The sequence below is a fragment of the Triturus cristatus genome, chromosome 5_2 (genome assembly GCF_964204655.1).
Source record: "Triturus cristatus chromosome 5_2, aTriCri1.1, whole genome shotgun sequence".
NCBI classification, from domain to species: Eukaryota; Metazoa; Chordata; class Amphibia; order Caudata; family Salamandridae; genus Triturus; species Triturus cristatus.
In genome coordinates, this window is record NC_140588.1 from 481046761 (window position 1) to 481068586 (window position 21826).

The 21826-nt window shown below is 46.0% G+C and overlaps 1 protein-coding gene across 1 annotated transcript in view; it reads left to right on the forward strand.

Annotated features, from left to right (window-relative positions):
* Window positions 1-21826, forward strand: part of AOAH (acyloxyacyl hydrolase) — a 780853-nt gene that overhangs the window by 686362 nt on the left and 72665 nt on the right. Inside the window, exon 17 of the mRNA XM_085607471.1 lies at window positions 20032-20090. Coding sequence (XP_085463597.1) covers window positions 20032-20090 — 59 coding nt within the window. The remainder of the gene's footprint in view (window positions 1-20031; window positions 20091-21826) is intronic.

Below are 21826 nucleotides of genomic sequence, written 5' to 3' on the forward strand. Positions count from 1 at the left end.
ATGTATTATATTACCGAGGCGACGAAACACGTGTTGGCCTATGAACATCTTACTGGATTAAAGACAAGAAAGAGAAAAAAGAACTCGACCAATTATTTTATTGTTGTGTTGTGAATAACATGGGAAAAGAGCCTTAATTTTGAATAGCACGTGTGCTAGGGTGTCTAATCACAATTAGTGATAAGTTAGTTGAGCGTACACTGCTTAATGACTTTTCCTGCAGACATCACAACACATTTCAACTACACAAACGCTCCTCCAACCATATAACCTAAACCACATGCCCAGGGTCCTTCGAAGAGTGATGACCAAACAGTTATATAGCTCTACTAGCATACACCACCCCTACAGAGCACTTAATTTTACAGATCCCATTCCTTCTACCACACAAACCTCATCATCTCCAACACAACCCAGCTCAACATTCATCCACAACACACAGACACTCAGTACCAACATTGTAATTAGCAGGAACTTCCTCATGGCATACCAACCCATTCTTCTCACCCTATGGACTTCAGCTCAACTTAAAGATATCTCACCACCAGAACATACATCCAGTACTTATCACCCCAGCAGTCTCAAATGCACAACCATACCTACCCAACTAATAGACCTAGATCATCCGCACCACACACTGCACCAATATTCGTCACTCATGCAATAACCTCACCACCACAAACACATGAACCTTAAGACATCCCACAACCACCATTCCACAAACCCAACCCAACCCTACCCATCCTTAGTCCTTATTATATCCTTGTCTAACACAATTAGGTCCACATATTTGTAGTCAGATACTACCCCAAAACAAGCACTATTGTCACCACCTCTCACAACTCATTTAAATATTTCTCTCTTCAACCCACAATGAAAAAGCACCAGACCCAACAAATGCATCATACGTAATCTGCATATTACTTTCAACCTCACACAATCACTGTCTCACCTGCTTCATCAGTATAGTACCTCAACCTGCACATTGCATGGCAACATGCACAGACTTAATTAATTCTCCTCCACAAGCATTGCCGTCATTCCCTGACCCCTAACCAAATATTATCACCCTACAAACCCCACCTATCTGGGACACACTAGCCACAGCCACTCATCGAACAACACATTCCACCATTAGGAAACCAACTGCTTCCCCAGCCAGCAGACCATGACCTTCAAAAACCACAATCACCACTAAAACAACCCACCCGCTGCACCACCACATCCATATATGCACACATCATGCCGTTCTGTAAACTACCATTTATTTTGAATACTCCAGCCTTCATGACACCAACAACAAGCATCACCCACCCAATAAAAAAACGGCAAACAATAATCCTTACTATCTACTAATGTTTGGTAACTATGTTCTAGGTACCTCACAGGGGCATCATTATTAGTGGTGTACCCAGAGCGGTAGCACCGGAGCCCAGAGGGAAGGGGGCAACGTTCCTAAAGCAGGCTACAGTTATTGAAAAGGACATGCACTAACTTTTTCCGAGTGCTGCTTGGTGCCTGTTTCTACTCGTTTAATCTTTCTGGTTCTGAGCAGTATTAGTACCCCCTCCTCTCTGCAGAATTGTGGGAAATAGATTGCCGCTGGGATGCAAGAGGTGGACCGGTGAAGAGAGGGTTGGGATGAGTTTCGAGGGACACCTGTCTTTGACTTTATTACCAACTAATGAGTGATGGAAGAATCTCTTTGCCTTTAAAATTAAAGTTGTGGATCTTGTATGCATTCACAGCAGCCTCTGCTCAGGGCAAATCGTGACAGCGCTTCGAGCTGCTTAGTCCTGGCAACGGCAAGCCAGCGGCAAAGAAGGGCGCGTAAAATACATCAGAATTCATTAAAAACGTATCAACCATCAGCCCTGCAGGGAGAGCACCCCTACTGGGGAGGAACTTAGGCACCACCAGAAATCGTGAAATCAGTGAGCTAAAGGGAACAATGCGGTCCACAAAATCGAAGGGGGTTCTAGCATAGGGAAGAGAAAAGTCATCAAAGAGATCAAGGTAAAGATCTCCTGAGCAGGATTCAGTAATATGTCTGGTAATATGTTTCCATAAAAGCTAAAACTGCAGCCGAAATAATGAAAGAGGGATATAAAATTACCGACTTTTTAAAATCGCAAACTTCAGAGGATTCAAATCCTGCAATAATCAGCCCACCCCCAGAGCCAGCAAGCAAAATAACTATAGCCGAGAGCGATGGTGCCCACAGTAGGAAAGGATATTATCAAGAAGTGCCTGATGTCTGCCCAAAGCCCCAATGTTTTACAAAAGCCACCCCAGGCATAATACAAGTGGATGTTCACAAAACCAGTCCAATAGAGTCTTTTTCATCCTTAAACCTCAGTAATTGTGACAGTCTCAGCTCGAGGTCTTCACCAGACAATCATCAGAGACAACCTGAATGTCAGAAGATCAGCCTCCAATTCAGTGATACACAAAGTACGGCCCGAGGGCGGCATGCGTCCCTCCTGACCTTTAATTGCAGCTCCCTGGTGCGCAGCAGCATTGGCTGCTGTTCTGACGACAGAGCAGGAACATTCGGGAAGCTCTGAAACAAACAGGCATACTTTATTTAAAGGTTAACTAAAGTAAAGGTAAAGAAGAAAAAGAAGGTGTCCTAGACAACTTATCTTTAGTAACACCTTTAGTTTTCGGACATCTTGCACTAAACATGTAAAAACATGATAAATTCTCTGCAAACTTCAAAAAAGTGTATTTTACTAACCTTCATGAGCATTTTACCTTAGTACACCAGATTATATCACTGCATTGAGAGGCATTTATTAGAAGTGATAGTTTTCAAACATGATCTTGGAAACATTCATGCCACCCCCATTCTGAAAACAATGCCATTAATGAACCACGAGACAAATCATTTGTCAGGTGCACCTTGTGTGTTCCCTTGGTTGATATATAATTGGAAAAACAATAAAGTTTATTATCGCGTGAAGGCTTGGTTTGCTGTCCACACCTTGCATCTGCTTTGAGCCCCCCTATGCCCACCTTTCATAACCCCAACCCTCGCATTGCTGGCATCGGTGCGGCACTGGGGCATGCCACAGATGGTACTTTGCAGCTCCCGGGGAAATGTTTGTGAGTACCGATGCTCTAATTGAACTTTCAGAAATAGTATCATTCACACATGAAGCCATGGTATCGCAGATCAAAAACCCACTGGTACTGCCTCTAGGCCCATGACAAGGAGCTGGGAGACAAATGGATACCAAAACAGTCAGCCTAAGTCCGTTCTCAGCTTGCAGCAGCAGCTCACCGGCCAAGGTCAAATTCACCTTTGAAAGCAAGCCCCCTTTCAGTTCAATCAGGAGGGCTCAGCAAACGTTGGCCTCCTCCATCGATCTAGGGGAACCAGGTACAACACGATCACCCTTAAATCTAAATACAGCTGGCAAAGAAACTTCAGAACCAACAGACATGGGCATCCCTGCTGGTGCGTGGGAGACGCTCCTGTTGACCATGGATGCTACGTCTACAGCAATTCACCATCAAGCTGATAAACAGGAACTTCAGGTGGATCTCAAGATCTTGGGATTACATATAGGGGAGATTTACTAAGATGTAAAGGTGACGCAAATCGGCGCAAAACCTTTTTTTTCTTATTTACTTTTCAGCGCTAAACTTGTTTAGTGCAGGAAATAACGTGAAAGTAACATAAAGCAGTGAATAGCGCTGCTTTGCATTACTTAGCGCACAGCAGCACATAGCGCTGCTTTGCATTACTTGGCACCAGGTGGGCGTACCATGGGTGGTACATGGGCATTCCTGTGTAACCATCCAAGATTTCTTACACTAAACCCAACTTACTAAATAAAGTAGACAGGGTTTAGAGTCAGAAACCTGCGCCCTTTTGAAGTAGGCCCAAGGAAGGGGAAATGCTTTCATTTTTCCTTCTTCCGACTTTGTACAGTGATAAAAGGTCTCTCACAACAAGTTACAGATGATGTTGGAAGGAATAATCAAGCAAATAGTAGAGGCCTCTCACAACAAGTTACAGATGATGTTAGAAGGAATAATCAAGCAAATAGTAGAGGCCTCTCACAACAAGTTACAGATGATGTTGGAAGGAATAATCAAGCAAATAGTAGAGATGGAGCCGGCAATTACAAAAAGGGAAATGAAAAGGCAAAGAAAAGCCTGCAAGAAAGTCAAAGTGGCACAACAAAGCAGAAAATGGCAGCTATTCTTGCAACGCAGAAACTTGAAGGAGACCTCTGAAACTGAGGGAGCCAAAAAGTTGAAATTGAATCAATGGAAATACCGCAGTAGAACACACAATGGACAAAACTGCCGCCAGCCCCCTAAGTACAAAATCCAGTGCATTGGCAAAAAACTTAGACCAGTCATTCAACGGTCAGGACACAGCTTCAAAGTCAACAGGCTGTCGGATGGTTTAACACCACAGAAGGAAAAAAAAGAAAACAATCTCACAGATAAAACTGAGGAAAATTCTGAGGAGCGATCCCAGTTTACACCACTCAGAAGCAAGGATCAACAAAATCATAGGCAGCAGGCCTGAACGGAATCCCCAATGCATTATTTAAAGGAGACATGACTTACTGGGCCCATTACTTTGTACTGCTTTTTATTGATCTTTATCGTACTAACCAAATGCCAGATTCATGGAATGGCAACATCTTTCAATGCAGCTACAAGAGCGGAAACCCAGTCTTACCAACCAACTACAGGCTTGCAGCTTTAATCGACGTCGAAGTGAAGCTTAATGCATCTTGCCTACTGCATCGTTTAAAATCATGGGCAGTTGAAAAACAGCTTATACCATAAATACAAACAGGATTCAGAGCAGGCATGGGGACACTAACGAATCTAACTGCACTAACTCTCTTAATAGAGCAGGCCAAACATAGAAAATCACGGCTATTCACGTGTTTTGTAGACTTTAAGTCTTCTTTTGATCGAGTTCCTCAAGAACACTTATGGTCAAAACTGGAAGAATGGGGTCTTCCAAGAGGCCTATTGAGCGCAATCATAGAACTACACACAGAAACCTGGGCGCACATCAAAATTGGAGATGGTAACCGAGTTACAAATAAAATTGCCACAAAGAATGGCCTTCAAAAGGGATGCGTCTTGGCCCCAAGTCTGTATAACTCATAAATTGCAAATCTTGTAGGCACCCTCCCACAGGATAGCAGCCACCCGTCAATCTTGGCTTCAGAGAAACTAGGATGCCTCCAATATGCAGACGATATTGTCCAATTGAGTCAAACACAGAGGTCCACAAGGCAGCATGAATGCCCTAAAAGGTTGTATGGACAAGCAAGGGCTAGAGCTACACCTGAATACAACTGAAGTGGTTCGTCTGGTTGATTCTAAATTTAAGTCATATTCCTGTTTTTTAGAAGGAAAAAACGTAGCGGTGACTGAGTCATATAAATATCTGGGATTCAACGTGGATCGTCAAATTATATTTAAACATCATCTAGCCGCTATTCAGGCAAAATCACAGTCTTTAATCTTTGGGTTTAAATTATTAAAGAAGAAACTGAGGGGGATATTCACAAGGATCTATCTTCAATTTAACTGCACTTTAGCACAGCCAAAGTCATGAAAAATTTACTTCCCCATTCACAAGCCGGTGCAAACAGCTGACAGCACCACTTTCCCCGCGTTAATATCCACAACAAACATCGCCATGGATGACCCCGGCAACTATCGCTAATGAGATGCAGAGTAGGCGTTCCCGAGCAAAAAGCAGCAACAACATCACTCCGCAACATTCTCAACGACCAGAAAGATCTGTAATAGGAAAAACAGGCGATAAGGCACGTTAGCAGCAGGAAATTAACGCCTGCTCGGACCTGGTGCAAATTCGGACCACAACCTGCACCAGACACCGGACCACAGCCCATAGCCACACATGAAGAACAACAGATGCACCCGAGCAACTGAACATGCATCATGGACAGAGGGCCACAGCACCCACAGGCCCGCAGCACCGCCCCCACCCCCCGGATCTCCCCCAACCCCAGACAAAACTGCACACCAACACCACGAATCCCAAAACAAATATTTTGCCTGATGTCGCACAAGCAGGAGAATCAACATACATGCGTGGCCAGAAAATGGAGAATCAGTCATACAGCAATGCAATCACCAACGCAAAACAACATTCAAACAAAGCCAAAACAACCATTCGGATGAATCCTAGCGGGTCCTCACTGGACAATCTGTAGGACACAGCCTGGAAGACAAAATCCAAGAGAAGAAGGTGTGCCATGTGCCCAACAAAGGAAAGAGAGGGATAGAGGGAGGGAGATTGCACAAGCAGTGCAAGGCCTCTCGGGCACCTGGCTCCACATGCCAACATGTGTGTGTGTATCGCCATCAGTACACCATGAGCCCAAGGCCTTGTCCCAATCCCAATGCCAAAGCCACATCACATTCCAAAAACGCAAGTAGCAGTCAGAATCAGGGATGAAAGCACCATTGTTCCAATGCAGAAGGCGGGAGGACACCTGCACCTCCAACCTTGGTCCAGAACGTGGCTGGAGCACCCTGAGAGAGATGCCATGGCAGATGGGGACGACTCCCACACCACGCATTGTGCCAATGAACTATCCGACTTATCCACACCCCACACACAGAAGCACCTGCCTGAGGTACCCCCGCATGTGATGCCCTTAACACTCACGGAAACAGCAACCCATTCTCCCCAATTTTGCACACACATTCAAATCATAGCTCACAGCTGTGGCATATCCTCCACACAACTGCCGCAGTACAGAAGAGTGCAGGTTCCACGAGACGCACCAACGCAATGGCAGGTCATCTCGGGCACATGCACAACCCCAGTCACGTGGAACAGTACTGTGCACGTATGCTGCATTTACTAGGCGCACTGCCACTGGCAGTACTGCAGATCAGTTACCGGCTGAGCTTCCGCCTGGCCTACATCACCTGCGTCCAGCCCTGGTTCCACTGCCGAACATGCACTTTCGAGTGTCCCATGGATGTCTGCCTATCCAACACAACCGTAGATAAATTGGATTATGATTTTTTTCTGCGTCCCTTGTTGGATCATGAACAGGAGTGTAACCAAGACAGCCGTGCATGGGATGCCTTGACATACTGCGTATTTATTGGCAGTTGCGCATGGGAGATTGCACAATTCCTCGTGTGCAGTGACCACATCGAGGCGCTCCCCTATTGGGCTGTGTTGCAGATCGGTGAAACGGCGTGGGCTGAGCACACCTGCCCGGACCAGTTAATGGACTGGCTCACCCTGGTGTTCCTTGAACACGACAACGACGTACTATTGGAACACATTGCACATGAAGCTGCACGGGCATTCATGGACGAGTAACTACGTTCCTGCAGCCATTGTCACCCACAGCACAGGTCCCAACAACTTGGTGCATCATGGGGAATGCTCACATATCCCACCACAACAGAGGACATGTCTGCCTTTGTCAGGACTCTGGATGCATGTGCGTGGAACTACGTGTGTGTACACACACCTGTGCAAGGTGATGCAGATCCATGGTCGGAGCAACACAGCGTCGTCTGCCAATTTTACCAATTCGGACACACTGCTGGGGGGAGAGTACACACATGGCACTGTAGCACGGCATGTGAACCTGTCAGACCCTTTCACCTGATCACTGTCAGCAGAGCAGACAATCCACGCACTCCGGTGGCAGAGCACTATGCAGATCCCATGGGCAGTGAGTCATGCCCCCTCACAGGGGGCAATGGGCAGACACCAAACAACACATGACTCGTCCAGCAAGGCAAGGTGGGCTGAGACCGATGACATCCGTGATGATTGTTGTCCATTTTTGAATCACCATTTTCTGAACCTCAATATGTTCCCATACTGCGTGTAAGTGTCTTAAGCATGTCCCTGCCTGTTGTGGCCGTAGCCTCATCCGTACTGACACGCACATGCCAATAAAGTCTATGCCACTCCACTGGTGTCTAACTGTGATGTGTGTTGATTAGATTGTCCACTTGTGTGCCACAATGAGCATCGTCCCTACGCAGGAAGGAACTGACTGACGCATAGGCAATGGGGGTGGCTCCCTTTTACAAGCTCCATCTCTGTGAGCCAGACATTGTTTTGGGATAGTTGCTTGCCGACCTGTGCACTTACGTGACTTCAGCAATGTGAGTATGGTGTCCAACCTGTGACCATGTGGAGCAATGTCATATATCATAACAGAATGTGTCCACGCAGATGTGTGTGAGTAGGTATGCGACGTGAAGTTCTCTTGTCACATGTGATGTAGGACACCACTCCTGGCCTGCTAACGATTCGGTCAGTCCTACACACAGCCCTACTGAATACATGGGCTATTCCTACATTGGGGGGTTGTGAGATTGTTGTTGATGTGCAATGGGGACACAGCTAGTACTCACCTTCACAGTCATCCAATTGGCCATGTGTCTCAGGGATACACATGCGCATAGATGTCATTTACCAGGGTCTACCTTCATGTGCAATCATTGTCCCTACATCCAGCCATACTTCCATACGGGAGTGAACATAGTCATGACACATCTGTGTGATTTAGAATGTTTTATTCAAATTCAGGTGATTGACGGAGCTGGAGCTGTACATCCGTGACGATGATCCGGTTTTCCTGCGGACTGAACCCCGTCTTCCTCTTCCCCTTGCCCTTCCCTGAACACGGGGTTCCTGGCTGGCCCTCTGTGGGGCTTGTGGGGTTCGGCTTGTCCTCTACACTCGGTCCGGGTGCATCCATGGTGCTATGCAGTTTGAATTATTTTTTTTTTCTTTCTTTTATAGTGCATTTTCTCACCAGACGTGTGGGATTTGCAGGCCTGTGTCTGCTTTTCGCTGATTTTTGTACCGCAATTGGCCTCATCTAATTTTTGCGGCGTGGCGTTGATTTTTACACTGACATTTAACGCGTTATCTGGTGACTATCGCATGCGACCGGCGCGTTGTGAATACTTGGTTGGCACGACGAAATGTTCCCGTTATAGGCTGCGATGTTGGGAGTTGCATTAGGCTACTCTTGCGGTAGTTACCACACGTTCTTCTGAGTTGCCTGTCATTTTGCCTTCTGCTCACCATAATGTCCACTCAATTAAAGCCAACAGTGACCTATGGCATGGAAATCATTCAGGGATGTGAAGCAGTCACGGTTAATAAGATCCAAACGAAAGTATATATATAACCGAGTTTCACATTCCAAAATCAGCCTCACCAGCCCAGTAGGCCTAGAGTTCAGCTTCAAAAATCTATTATTTCTATGCAAGAGTGCTTACTTCAAACTGTGCTGGTGAGTGCGTGCTACCGAGAGGGGTTCCATTAACAACTTATGTTCGCTGGAAATCGAGGAGCAACAACACAGTGACTTAAAAGGCGCCTAGGGAAACCATTCAAACCAGGCCATTAAGGATTCAGGCAAGCCAGATACCTTTGCCGCGAGCATGGGAAAATCTGCATTTAATCGAGCAACCAATGGCTCAACTCTAATCTTGTCTCACTTAACAGACAAAAATGCTCTTGTACGAAGACGACATGCCTGGGCAGTGATCAACTCTTATAACAACCTGCGACCCCAGTAGTATCTTTCATCTCACTTTTCTCATGCCCTAAAGCATCAGTTTATATTATTTTGTGTTGGTATCATGGACACCAAATATCTTATTCCCGCCTGGAAAAATCAGTCGCAAAATCAAATCAGTCAAGTTTGGAGATACAAGCTAGAGTCGGTAGTACATATTTTTTGTTCATATCCAGTGCCCCTGGTGCAAAGGAAAAAGTATATGAAACCAATATTATATAAACTTGAAAATTTACTCTAGTAGGCAAGCGGTAATCACTTGGTTAAGTGGCACTTCAATTTCCCTAGCCTGCAAGGGGGTAACATTTCTAAAGCCACTCTTCAAAGAATTGGCCAAGTGAACGAGCAAGGTCTGGTGCAAGTAGGAGTACTTTCCTAGCCCAAATTTCCAAGGCCAGTCAACTGTCAGCAGCTCCGGATCAAGACAAGTTGGCGACTCTTAAGATCATCAGTTCGCACAAAGTCATAAGCATTTTGTCAGTGAACGATCAAGTCTCGTTGACTCTTCTTGACATTAAACTGCTCAAACAATTTGCTCTTCACAATTTGCCTCTAGGGGGAAAATAAACCAGTAAGGTCGGATCACATTTACATTCATTGAACTGTACAAGGTAATTACACTTTAGTCGCAATTTGAGCCGGACACTTAATCTCTGATAGTCCTAATTTCTAGGTTTACACGAGGTACTTGCACTTTAACTCGCAAACTGAGTAGGGACAGGCACTAATGATCTGCTGCTAGGGGAAAAATGAATTAGCAAGGTCTGACGACCGGTTAGACCACAGGTTTACTCAAGGCACCTGCACTTTTTCCCGCGAATTGAGTAAGCACAGGTGTAACACATGACCAACAATGGATTTGCACTCTCGCTTATTTGCACTTTATTCACAACAGTATTTTAATTGCAGGGCAAACTGCATAACACTGAAGTGCACTGTTTAATAGCAGAAATCCTTACCACAGGTTAAAGTGAAAGGTTTTCTAGTTATTTTTATTTTTTAACAAATGTATTAGAATTGATTTTTATTGGTATGCAATGGTTTAAATTAACTATGCAAATACATTTGACTTTGACTTGTATGCATACACGAGCTTGGAATGTGCTCCCTCGGCCGCAGGTATGAATCTGGTTTGCAATGCTATTTGTGCAGATATCAAGTTGTATATGGTGCATTTGGCCAGTTGTGAGCTTTTAATGTTCGACCTGAGGCACAGAGGTGAGCTCGGTGGGTTCTACTGTAGCTACAAATGTGAACTTGAGATGGGCTGCTTTAAGGCAGGTGTCATCTTGGGATTTACAGTCATGAACGCTAAATGTGCTGCTGAATATCAGATGTGGGAATAGGATGTATGAGGGGAAGGTGCTATCAGTGTTTTGCTTCATGATAGAATGCTCTGCTTTATGGTAGATACTAGTACTTGCCTTAAGGTATAAGTAAGCTTGGGATGTGCTGCGTTAGGAAAAGGTGTATGATTGGGGAGCTCTTCAAGTGAAGCAAATTGTGAGAATGGGCTGTGATGGTTTTTAAAGTTCTGTGAAAATGGGGTGTGCTTCTTCAGATACAAATGTGAGCTTGGGCTGTGCTGTTTTAGCAACAGATGTGAGCATGTTGTGTTCTAAATTACGCACAGATGTAAGCTTTGGTGTTCTTTGTTTTGGGGCAGGTATGAGCTTTGAGTTCTTGTCGGCATGTGTGAGCTTGGTGTGCTGTGCAGCAGTTGTGAGTTTGTAATGCTTTACTTTAGGAACAGATGTGGGTGGTTTGAGCTTCTTTAGGTCTGGTGTGTTCTTGGATTTGCTGGGAAGGACTGATGTAGTTTCTTATGTGAATTATTCGGATGCCTCTGTGTTGGGGTGGGTAAGTATCTGGTGAGAAAACGTAGTCGAGCATGTCTGTCCTCCATGTCCACTTGCAATACAGTCCTTGAATGAGGTAAACCATGCATGCCCTGCGCATGGGAGTGTCTGTGGGGATCTTCCACCCCCCCCATAACCTTGGGGATGGTGTCCACTGCTTGGTGACGTGTGCCCTGAGTCCTCCAGCTGATTCTCCTTGCAGTAAAACATACATTTGTGACAATGCGTGATACAGGGATCCAAATCACTGAAGTGCTATATAAAGGTGGAGACAGGGCAATTTTTCTAGCATGCATTAGGCTCACTGGTACCCCACTCACTACTCATATGTATACCCCACAATCAAATCTCTACATGCTACCTTTTCCAAATGGAGATCCTGTCCAGTGCTGCAGCACACCACCTTCCACCTGTACCTACATCAGCCCATACATCATTCACCATTCAAACAGCCTCTCTCTGAAACATCAGGGGTTTGAGGCAGAATCCTCAGTGGGGCAGCACCACTCTCAAGCTCAACGAGAGAAAACATTAGAAACTAAATGTAAAGAGTATAGGGCAGAATGATATGGCTCTCCAGAGCCTTCATAGGGCTTCCATCCCATCACAAGCCATACAATATTGCCCCTACAAACAGCACCCTCATTAAAACAAATTATAATATCAACACCAACAGTCCACACATCAAGCCTTTCTCTCTGCTTACTTGCTCCGTGCCCAAAACTCTGAACACTCTTCTAGCAACACAGAATGAACATCTCATCTCCACTTTTTCTGCTAACTAAACCTAGCCCTTCATCTTGCAGACTAGCTTACCTCAGTTCATCCCATGTGCCATGCATCCCACATCCATTATCATGAAAACACTGCTGTAAAATGCCTTGATATTTCCTCTACCTCCGCAACAAATGACAACCCTGCTTAATCTGCTCCCTAGTACCTGTATGCATGCTGACCCCACACACACTACACATCAGTCTGTTCTCTTTGTCCTCCCTTAACCAGATCCCATACGCATACCATGACAATTATTTCTCTTCCCAATTCTCCACACTCTACCCAGCTCACTTAGAAAACCAACCTGTTTTGGAACACTGCAACTTTACCCAACCTGACTGTGACCTCTGCATGAGCCTGCAAGACCAAAGGAGAAGAAGCAGGGCTGGGCACTCTGACTGAGCAGCCTTTGAAGTATAGGGCTCCCCTGAAGCTGGTTCTACCGCTTTGCATCGTGAGGTACTCGGTCTCCCTTGGGAGTGTGCCCTAGTAAAGACTGCTATTTATGTCTGTCAATCAGTGGGCGCCCTCCCATAGCAATAAAACATAGTGGCACCAAAAGTGTATGTACTGATGCCCAGATTCAATGAAAGGGCAGAAGATGAATCACTTATTACATGATTATGTCTGATTCTCATACTTTAACTATTTCCGCCCAAGTATTACGTTTCATTCATTTGTGCAGTATATTTTGCCGGTTACGTGCAGAATAGGGTACTTTGGGCCTGATTTAGATTTTGGTGGATCTGGACCCGCCATTGCTTTTTGGATGGTTCCACACATTCCTCTCTGGCAGAACGCAGTGGGTCAGACTCCCTCCCTTCCTCTCGGACCCCACACTGACCCCAAGGATCCTCCCTCAGCCCCACATTGTTCAACATCTACATGGCTCCGCTCACCCCCATCGTCAGAACCCACGGGCTCAACATTGTTTAATACGCAGACAACACCCAACTCATCCTCTCCCTATCCAACGAACCCAACGCAGCCAAGCACAGCTTTCAAGAAGGTATGTAAGCAGTTGCCAAATGGATGAAGAGCAGCTGTCTACAACTCAATACGGACAAAACAGAAGTACTCATCTGGGGAGAGGAGTTGGCCTAACAGCTAGGGCGGCCAACCTCGAACCCGGGGAACTGGGTTTGAGTCTCAGAAATGACGCTGAACATCCTGTGATTCTGGGCAAATCACTTAATCTCCCCGTGCCTAACAAAAATGTTTTTGTTTAAATGAATGTGTCCTCATGTAATGCAACTGGTGCTATGTAAAGCGCTCTGATACCCGATTCGGGTCAAGTTTGCTCTATTTAAAACTCTGTAAAATAAAATAAAAAATGGGCCTACACCCCGATGCCTGAAATGACACCTGGTGGCCCCCCGTCCTCGGAAGTCCGCCCACCCCCGCGGATCACACACGCAACCTCGGAATCATCCTAGACTCGGAACTCAAAATGGACTGCCAATTCAACTTCGTCGCATACTCCTGCTTCCACACCTTCCACCTCCTACTCAAGATCTTCAAATGGATCCCCCTCGAACACACAAAGACCATCACATACGCCCTCGTCCCCAGCAGACTTGACTACGGCAACGCACTCTACGCCGAAATCAACAAAAACCTCACCCACAAACTTCAAAACAACCAAAACGCCACCGCCAGACTAATCCTCAACCTGTCACAACACTGCCACATCATCCAGCACCTGCGCACACTACAGTGGCTCCTCATCGAGGCAAGAATCACCTTCAAGATTCTCACACATGCACACAAAGTCTTCACAACACCGGACCAGCATACCTGGATAGCCAACTCACATTCCACGCACCCCAAAGGACCCTACGATCAGCCCAGCTCTCCCACGCCATGGTCCCTCGCACCAGGAAGTCCAGATCAGGAGGCCGCTTCTTCTCTTTCCTCGCGGCCAGAGCCTGGAACGCCCTCCCGCTCCACCTCAGACAGACAACATCACTTCCCAACTTCACCAGGGACCTCAAGACACGGCTCCTCGATAGACCTCCTCTTTGATGGACAGTACCCTGGGCTCTCCCCTCCCCCTCGCCTTGAGACCCTTACGGGTGAGTAGTCGCACTCAACAAACCCATGATTGATTGATTGATGGTTTTCCCTTCCCGCCGACTTTGCAGTCCGCCCACTGTATTTAGATGTTGCTGGGTCTCTGGATGGAAGGCCGTCGGAGTCCCGCCGCCTCCGCCAGAATTTTGCTCCCACGTTGACGGCATCAAAGGCAGTAGCTGCTGTCGGAGGGACTCTTGCCAAGAATACCGCCGTCCCGATTACGATGTGCCTTTCCTTCAAGGAAACTGTGGTGGGAAATCTGCAAACTCAGGTTGGTGGAAATGAAGAAAAAGAGGTGAAAAATACCTTTTTTTTGTATTCCCACTTCTGCTTCCATCTTGAATTCAATCGTCCAGGTCATTCCTGTGCTGCTGCTACTTGACCACAAAACTAAGCCACCCCGTTGTCGCTGGAATCTAAGGCAGGCTTCTGTGTCACTTGTCTTACTTTGAATCATGTCATAACATTTGTATTAGCCTTGTGTATTTTTACATTGCTGTCACATGCAATTGTTTATGTTTAATGCATAAGTGTTCATTTTACGACTTATTGTGGTAAAATTCACACACCTGTATTGACATATTAAAAAATATGTTTATGGTGGCTGTGGCTGTGGATGTTGTGCTAGTAGTGACTGTGGATGTACATACAATATTGTATGTATGTTGTTGGTGTGCAATGCTATATGTAAAAAAAAAATGGCATTATATGTTACCTACATATACTTATTGACAGAATCACAACATATATGTGTAGTAAGATAATGATATGTGGTACTGACCTGTCTCCCAACCACCATGGCCTCACTCTGTGAGGACTCCTCCGCTAGGACACCACCAGCACAATGGGAACATCTAAATCAGCTTGGCGCAAACCCGCTGGCCTGACAGTGACAGAGTACCGTTAGCCAGCTGAGAATACTACCGCGACAGCGGGAATCTGTCTATTCCTGAAACATCTAAATACAGCAGGCTCACCACTGGCGGCCCAACGGAGTATTTGGAACTGCCGCCATGGTGGGACGATGGTGGTACCGCCAAGATCTAAATCAGGCCCTCTGTTACAGCACCGTCAAGAAAAGGATGCAATTAGGAGTTATTTTGGGTGTTGATGAATTCTGAGACTCTCCCTGCACCACCTCGCTGAGACAGCCTTGGAATGCTCTGCATGGCACCATGAGAGTCAAGCGCTAAATGGTTGTACTCAGTGTTAGTGTTCAAGGCCCTAGGAGCTCTAACCCAAGACATCAGATACAAACTGACTCATTCACCTCAGTTGATGCCGGTAGCCCCTGAGTGTCATGTGGCTCCCGAACCTGTCCTGAGACTCACACAGTTGGATCATCACTACCCTATATATTACCTTCACCCTTGCATGTGTGTGTTAGAAATGGGATTTTTGGTAGGCTAGGGCATGTGCCAAAGCCAGGCAGAAACCACCACTAGTCAGGATAAGGGAGTTACACTCCTAAAATAACCCCTGCTCACCCCCTTGGTAGCTTGGCACAAGCAGTCAGGCTTATCTTAGAGGCAGTGTGTAAAGCATTTGCACATAACCAACAGTAATACAGTGTAAGCACTACAAAAGGACACCACACCAGTTTAGAAAAATATCCAATATTTTTATATACCTAAGACAAGACCAAAAAAAATAAAAATCTAAAATACAGTACTTAAAAAAATCTCCAGTCAACAAAATATTGCTTAATAAACAGTTCCTTGATGTCAAAAGCTCCGTCTGGGGCTATCACGCCATCGTGAGCAAACAAATCCAAACAGTTCTGGCTGAACGCGGTGCCGCGGCCAGCTACAGTGTCGGGAAGACCCCAAACAGTACCTTTTGAGATATGCAGGGCATTGTCGACCTCTCGTTGAGCTTCTGAAAGCACGGCGTCCGCAGGCGTCGGTTCCGGAGGTCAGTGCAGGAGTCGACGGGCCCTCGAAGCCACACTCGTTACATAACGAACTCCTCTCTGTTGAAGTCAGGAGCGGTGGCGTCGGCAGGCGTCGGGAGCTGTGGTGCAAAGTGCAGCGGTGTGGCGTGCGGCGTCCTCAGGTCGCGGTGCAAGTAGTGGCTCGGTGGCGGTGTCAGATGGCGTCATCGATGAGACCAAGGTCGTGGTGCAAAGTGAATGGGGTGCTTGTCGCGGTGCTGGCAGCGGCATCGTTGTTACTGAGGAACTGTCGTCGGCTGATGAACTGGAGTCGATGGCGTCGGCGTTGGTAGGTCAAGGCTGCGGTGCGGGATGAGAGAGGTGCGTCGTGTAACTTTACGAGCGGTGCCCTCGAACCACGGTGCAAGCAGCGGCGTAGATTTCGGCATGTGGCGGCGGCGGCAGGGATACCAAGGAGTGTTCGTGAAGTGAGGTGGTGCGGAGTGCGGTGCCCACAGGTCACGGTGCGAGCAGTGGCTCGGAGGCGGCATCAGAAGGCGTCGTCGTACAGACCAGGTTCGCGATGCTGCGCCCTCTGCAGTGCTATCAGGACACGGAGTCGGCAGCGGCGGTGTAGACGTCGTCAGGTTGCTTTCCTTCTGTTGCAGCACAAAACACACAGTTCCCAGTGCTGAGGGAAGAAGAGCTTAAAGTCTTTGCTGTTCCTGAGACTTCTTGAACAGGGGGCAAGCTCTACCTCAAGCCCTTGGAGAAACTCACACAAGTAGATTGCAGAAAGTTCAGTCCAGTCCTTTCACTGCCCAAGATAGAAGCAGCCACTGCAGGCCAACACAGCAAAGCACACAGCAAAGTGGTAGTTCCTCCTCACAGCTTCTCCAGCTCTTTTTCCTGGCAGTCTTCTTGGTCCAAAAGAGTTCTAAATTTCTGGGGTCTGGGCCCCAATATTTATATCCCAAAATCCTTTGATCTCTTAGGCAGAGAGTGTCTGTGCCCAGTCAAAACCTGTTCTGTCTTCTCTGGTGTGACTTCCTGGCAGGAGGTGGAGACGGCATTGTCAAAGGCAAACCAGGCCCTTTGAGGTGCAAGGAAATCTCCTCTTCCTTCCCCAGTTGCAGCCCAGGTCTATTCAGCTCTTTCCTGACCCACCTAGATTATCTGGAGCCACTCCTGCCCCCCGCCTTCTGTCACCCAAAACCCAGACAGGCAATCCACATTCCAATGGAGAGGCACACGGAATGACTGAGCAAGAAAATACTTACCTTCTAACAGTGGTATTTTCAAACACAGAATGTAAAAATCACCTTCACTAAAAGATGCATCTTTAGATTCTGAGTTCAGGCATACTAAAATGTGTTTTCCTACCTAATTCCCCAGGCCAGTTATGTTTAAAGATGTTATAAACAAACTCCCCATTCTGTCCTATGGGGAACAGGTAGCCTTGCAATAGCAAAAAACAAAATTGGCCGTAATTCGCTATCAGGACATGCCACACACACCAGAGCATGTCCTACCTTTCACATACACTGCACCCGGCCCACAGGGGTACCTTGAGCCTACCTTAGGGGTGGCTGACATGTAAGAGAAGGGAAGGTGAGGGACTGGCAAGTGTTTGCACTGGCCAAGTCGACATGGCAGTTACAAACTGTGGGCAGACTCCACAATGGCGGGTCTGAGTTACCTTTTCAGGGCTACTCATGTGGGTGGCACAATTAGTGCTGAAGGCCCACTAGTAGCATTTGATTCACAGGCCCTGGCACACTCAGTGCACTTTACTAGGGACCAACAAGTAAATCAAATATCCAATCATGGAAACACCAATCCATAACTGATCAGCAGTGAGAAAAGTGTGCAGAAACACTACACCAGCAAAAACAGAGTCAAAACCGTGAGGTCAGAAAGCAAAAACTCAGGGGAAACACACCAAAAGATGCCAAGTCTAACAGTGTGTCCTGGTTGGATGACCAAATGCATTCCACTTGATTATGGCTTCTATTAATTTCTAGAGGACTAAGTCTCTGAGTCATCTGTTCATAAACATTTTAAATAAAAGTGGCAAAGAAATCTGAAAGGATAACTATTTCCTAGCTTTGGATAGTGACTATTTCCTAGCTTCGGATAGTGTCAAAGAGTTTCATTTAAGTGTTCTCCTTTTGATAGCTAAGAAGTGAGACTAGTGCAGGAACTTCAGTTAGCTGTAGGGTGTGACACATTTGGACCATATGAAAGGTTCTCAATCACCATCATGCTGTTCCTTATATATTTCAGTTTGAAATTTAAAGGCTGCACTACGCATGTAGGTCATAATAAGGGGAGTACACACTTACATTTCTGCTTCTGGTTGAGGGTTAGATAGATAACTTTGTGCATTCACATACACGGGCTCTTCTGAGCTTGTGCATGTGAATTCCACTTCCTTAGGTGGGGCTGATGAAGGGGACATGGGCAGTCTTTGGACACACACCTCATCATGGATTATGTGAGCTGAAGCATTTTAGAGCAGTGGGGTTGAGCACGCAGCTCCATTGTGCAAAGAGAGCTGGTTAAGAAATGTAAACACAGGAGCTATGGCTGCGTCTTGGTTGAACTCCTAACTGCAGGACCTAATTGGAAATTGGGTCCTGCACCAAAAAGAAATGAGTTTTCAATTTTAGCTGAATTCTGCCCATAGAGTATTAGTGAGGATAGGCAAAAAATATGTGGACTCAGGTGTGGGTTGGAAAAAGAAAGACGGTGAAAATGGGCTTTATTGCAGGCTAAGGCCAGTACATCAAAAGACAATCATGTTGTCACTTTCTCTTTGCAAATGTCACCTCTGTACATTTACAATTAGAGGTTAATGTTAAATGAATTAACTGTATTATCTTTATGAAGGACAATGTATGAAGGATTGACGGCATTCATCATTGTGTAGCCTTTAAGGGTCGTATATCTGTATATAGACTACAGAACAGCCAAGGGCCCGTCGCCTTCCACCTTTTTCTGACACAGGATGAGGGTCTGTCAGGCTCAACAAAGGTTAGCCCGACAGGCACTCTTCATGGTCTGGGCAGGTAGCCAGATGCTGGACGTGCGCTAAATGTGCAGGCATCTGACTGCCTGAGCCGAAACTTGCTGGGCTGAAGATTTCACAGCCTGGTGGTTGTGACCTCCACAGCCAGGCAAAATGTTCTGTGAGCCTACCTCTCATGACGAGGGGGAGCATCACTGACAGACTGAGACCTAGTTGATTCAGTTTAAGCCCTGCTCACAAGTGAGCATGGCCGAGTGCCCATCAGTGAGGCTTATTGCAGACTGAGGTAGGGTCAGCAACTCTCACTGGCCCCATCCTATTCTGGGAGGAGGTAAGGAAGGTCTCCTCTCATTGGCTGACCTTTGGCAAGGTCAGTCAATGAGAGGAGGCAGAAGAATCGTCACAACAGAGGCTTCCCTCCCACCACCATAGATCATTGCTGTGGTCTGGCAAGATTTTTAATTAATGTTGGGCGCGTGCATGTATGTATGAATGCTAGTGTATTTTGACATGCAGCATGTTGTAAATGGGTGTGTGTATGTGTTGGCTGTGAGTGTGTGTGTCTGTGTGCCTGCCCCACTCCTGCTACATATTATGGGCAGCCACTGCTACAAAAATTTAGGTTATGTCCAGTGATGTGTAAAACATAAAACTCAGGGAAGTTATATAAATATAGGTTTGCTTGTAGGATTTCAGTAGGAAGTTGATATCAGAATGTGCCTGCCAAGGCCGTCTTTCGTGCCTATGTTCTTAAGGTTTAACTTTCTTAAAATGTCTATATTTTGACTTCTAAATCTGAATTGATTTAATATGTCTGTTTTACAGGCCAGTTGAACAAAGACATCACATACGAACAAGTTTATTCATTCCTAAGTTGTCTTCAAGTAAGTATTCATTATTCTATTATTCGTGGTTATCCCTGACAAAAAACTCTAGGGTACATGATAGCATTTTGTTCTTTTGTATAGTCAAATAGTGACAACATTCATGATTTATTATCAGAAAAAGCAAATAGCCCATTAACCACTGATTCACCACAAGTTGCAGTCTACAGGCCACCTTCTGCCTCGCAAAGTAAGCTATTTTCCCCAAGAGTTGTTTCGGTGCTTATGTTACTCTTTTAATGGAAAATTCAGCTCCAATACTTTTTATTCAAGAAGCTGCAAGCATTTGACTTCACTTCCTCTTTTGTAAATGTGTGGCCCCTTTGCTCAGTGATACAACACATTGGATGGATGAGCGATTATATTCTAATTACTGTTTTATTTCGAGCCATTTAACATTTATGATGCTTATCAGCACCAGACTTTAAAGATTACCGTGATAATATTTTACAGGCATTAGCATAGCAGACATCCCCTCCCCTGAGCACTGGCTTGAACACAGTGGGCCCGGTGCATTACGAGATTGCTTTAATTTACTGTAGTAGTCAAGGAGGCAGGCAGGATGGAGAGCAACAGGATGTTACATCTTCTCCTCATTTTTAATTATCGCCTACACAGTGCTTGCGTAATCTTTTGTAATTTTTTTTTTTAAGTGGTTTAGAGCACGCCCATTACTAACCTTTACTTACCATTGGCTGCCTCCCACACACTCTCGTTTCCTGTACTCCTATTAGTCAGCGGCTCCTCCGGGCCACCGGCCTCCTCCTGGGCTTCAGTCTTAGGGCCCGATTACAAGTTTGTCGGTCTTCCCGTCAGACTGCCGATGCAGCGGTCCCAGGAAGACCAGAAAGCCCTCTGCCTCTCGCCCGCCAGATTACAAATGTAATCCAGAGCTGCCGGTGCGGCAGAGGTGGTGTAACGGCAGCGGTATGTGTGGCCTATAGGAGAGACCACAAAAGTGTCCTTTATTCAGCTGGTATCCTAGGTGTATTAAAAATTACAGGAGGCATATATGGGTGCAATGACCAATATGCATCACTGCATATGAGTAAATATTCATGCCAACATGTTTCTGCATTCCGTTGGCTTATTCACCTATGGCATTTATCAGTGCTAAATCTATGAGTCCCTATATTGCCAGTAGTTAATGCAGAGTACCCATAGAGAAAGAATAAGTATATGGAGAGGACCTACCTCTCACTTATGGTCTTTCAGTTAGGAAAACCTAGTTCTGTTGCGCTAATTGCTGCATGGTCTATTCGGGGTGGATCACACTTTCGTCAAGGTAGAGAACCCATATGTATCCTACCGTGCCCCTTTGAACAGCCTACTGGTGAAAGATGCTGCGTCTCACGCACTAGGAGGTCATCTAGTGCTGGTTTTATTCTTCGCATTCTTTTGGAGTTTCATGATATGTGAGTAGTTCTCCAAGTCCTGTTATTTTTCTTAATTATTTGCATTTTCACAGAGCTTCAGGCTTTTCTATGCGATACAGATGTCATCCGCCCAGTCCAAGGGGCATATTATCAAGGGCAGTATCCCCGCTTTAGCGGCACTTATTGCCGCCAAAGCGGCGATATTCTTATCGCCCTATTAACAAGGCGGCCCTAACATGCATTAGCGCATGTTAGCAGCCGAATTCCTAACGCTACGCATCTTAGCGATATACATCGCCAATGAGATGCAAGGTAGGTGTACCATCCTGAAACAACATGAGAAAGGTCGGTAACACAACA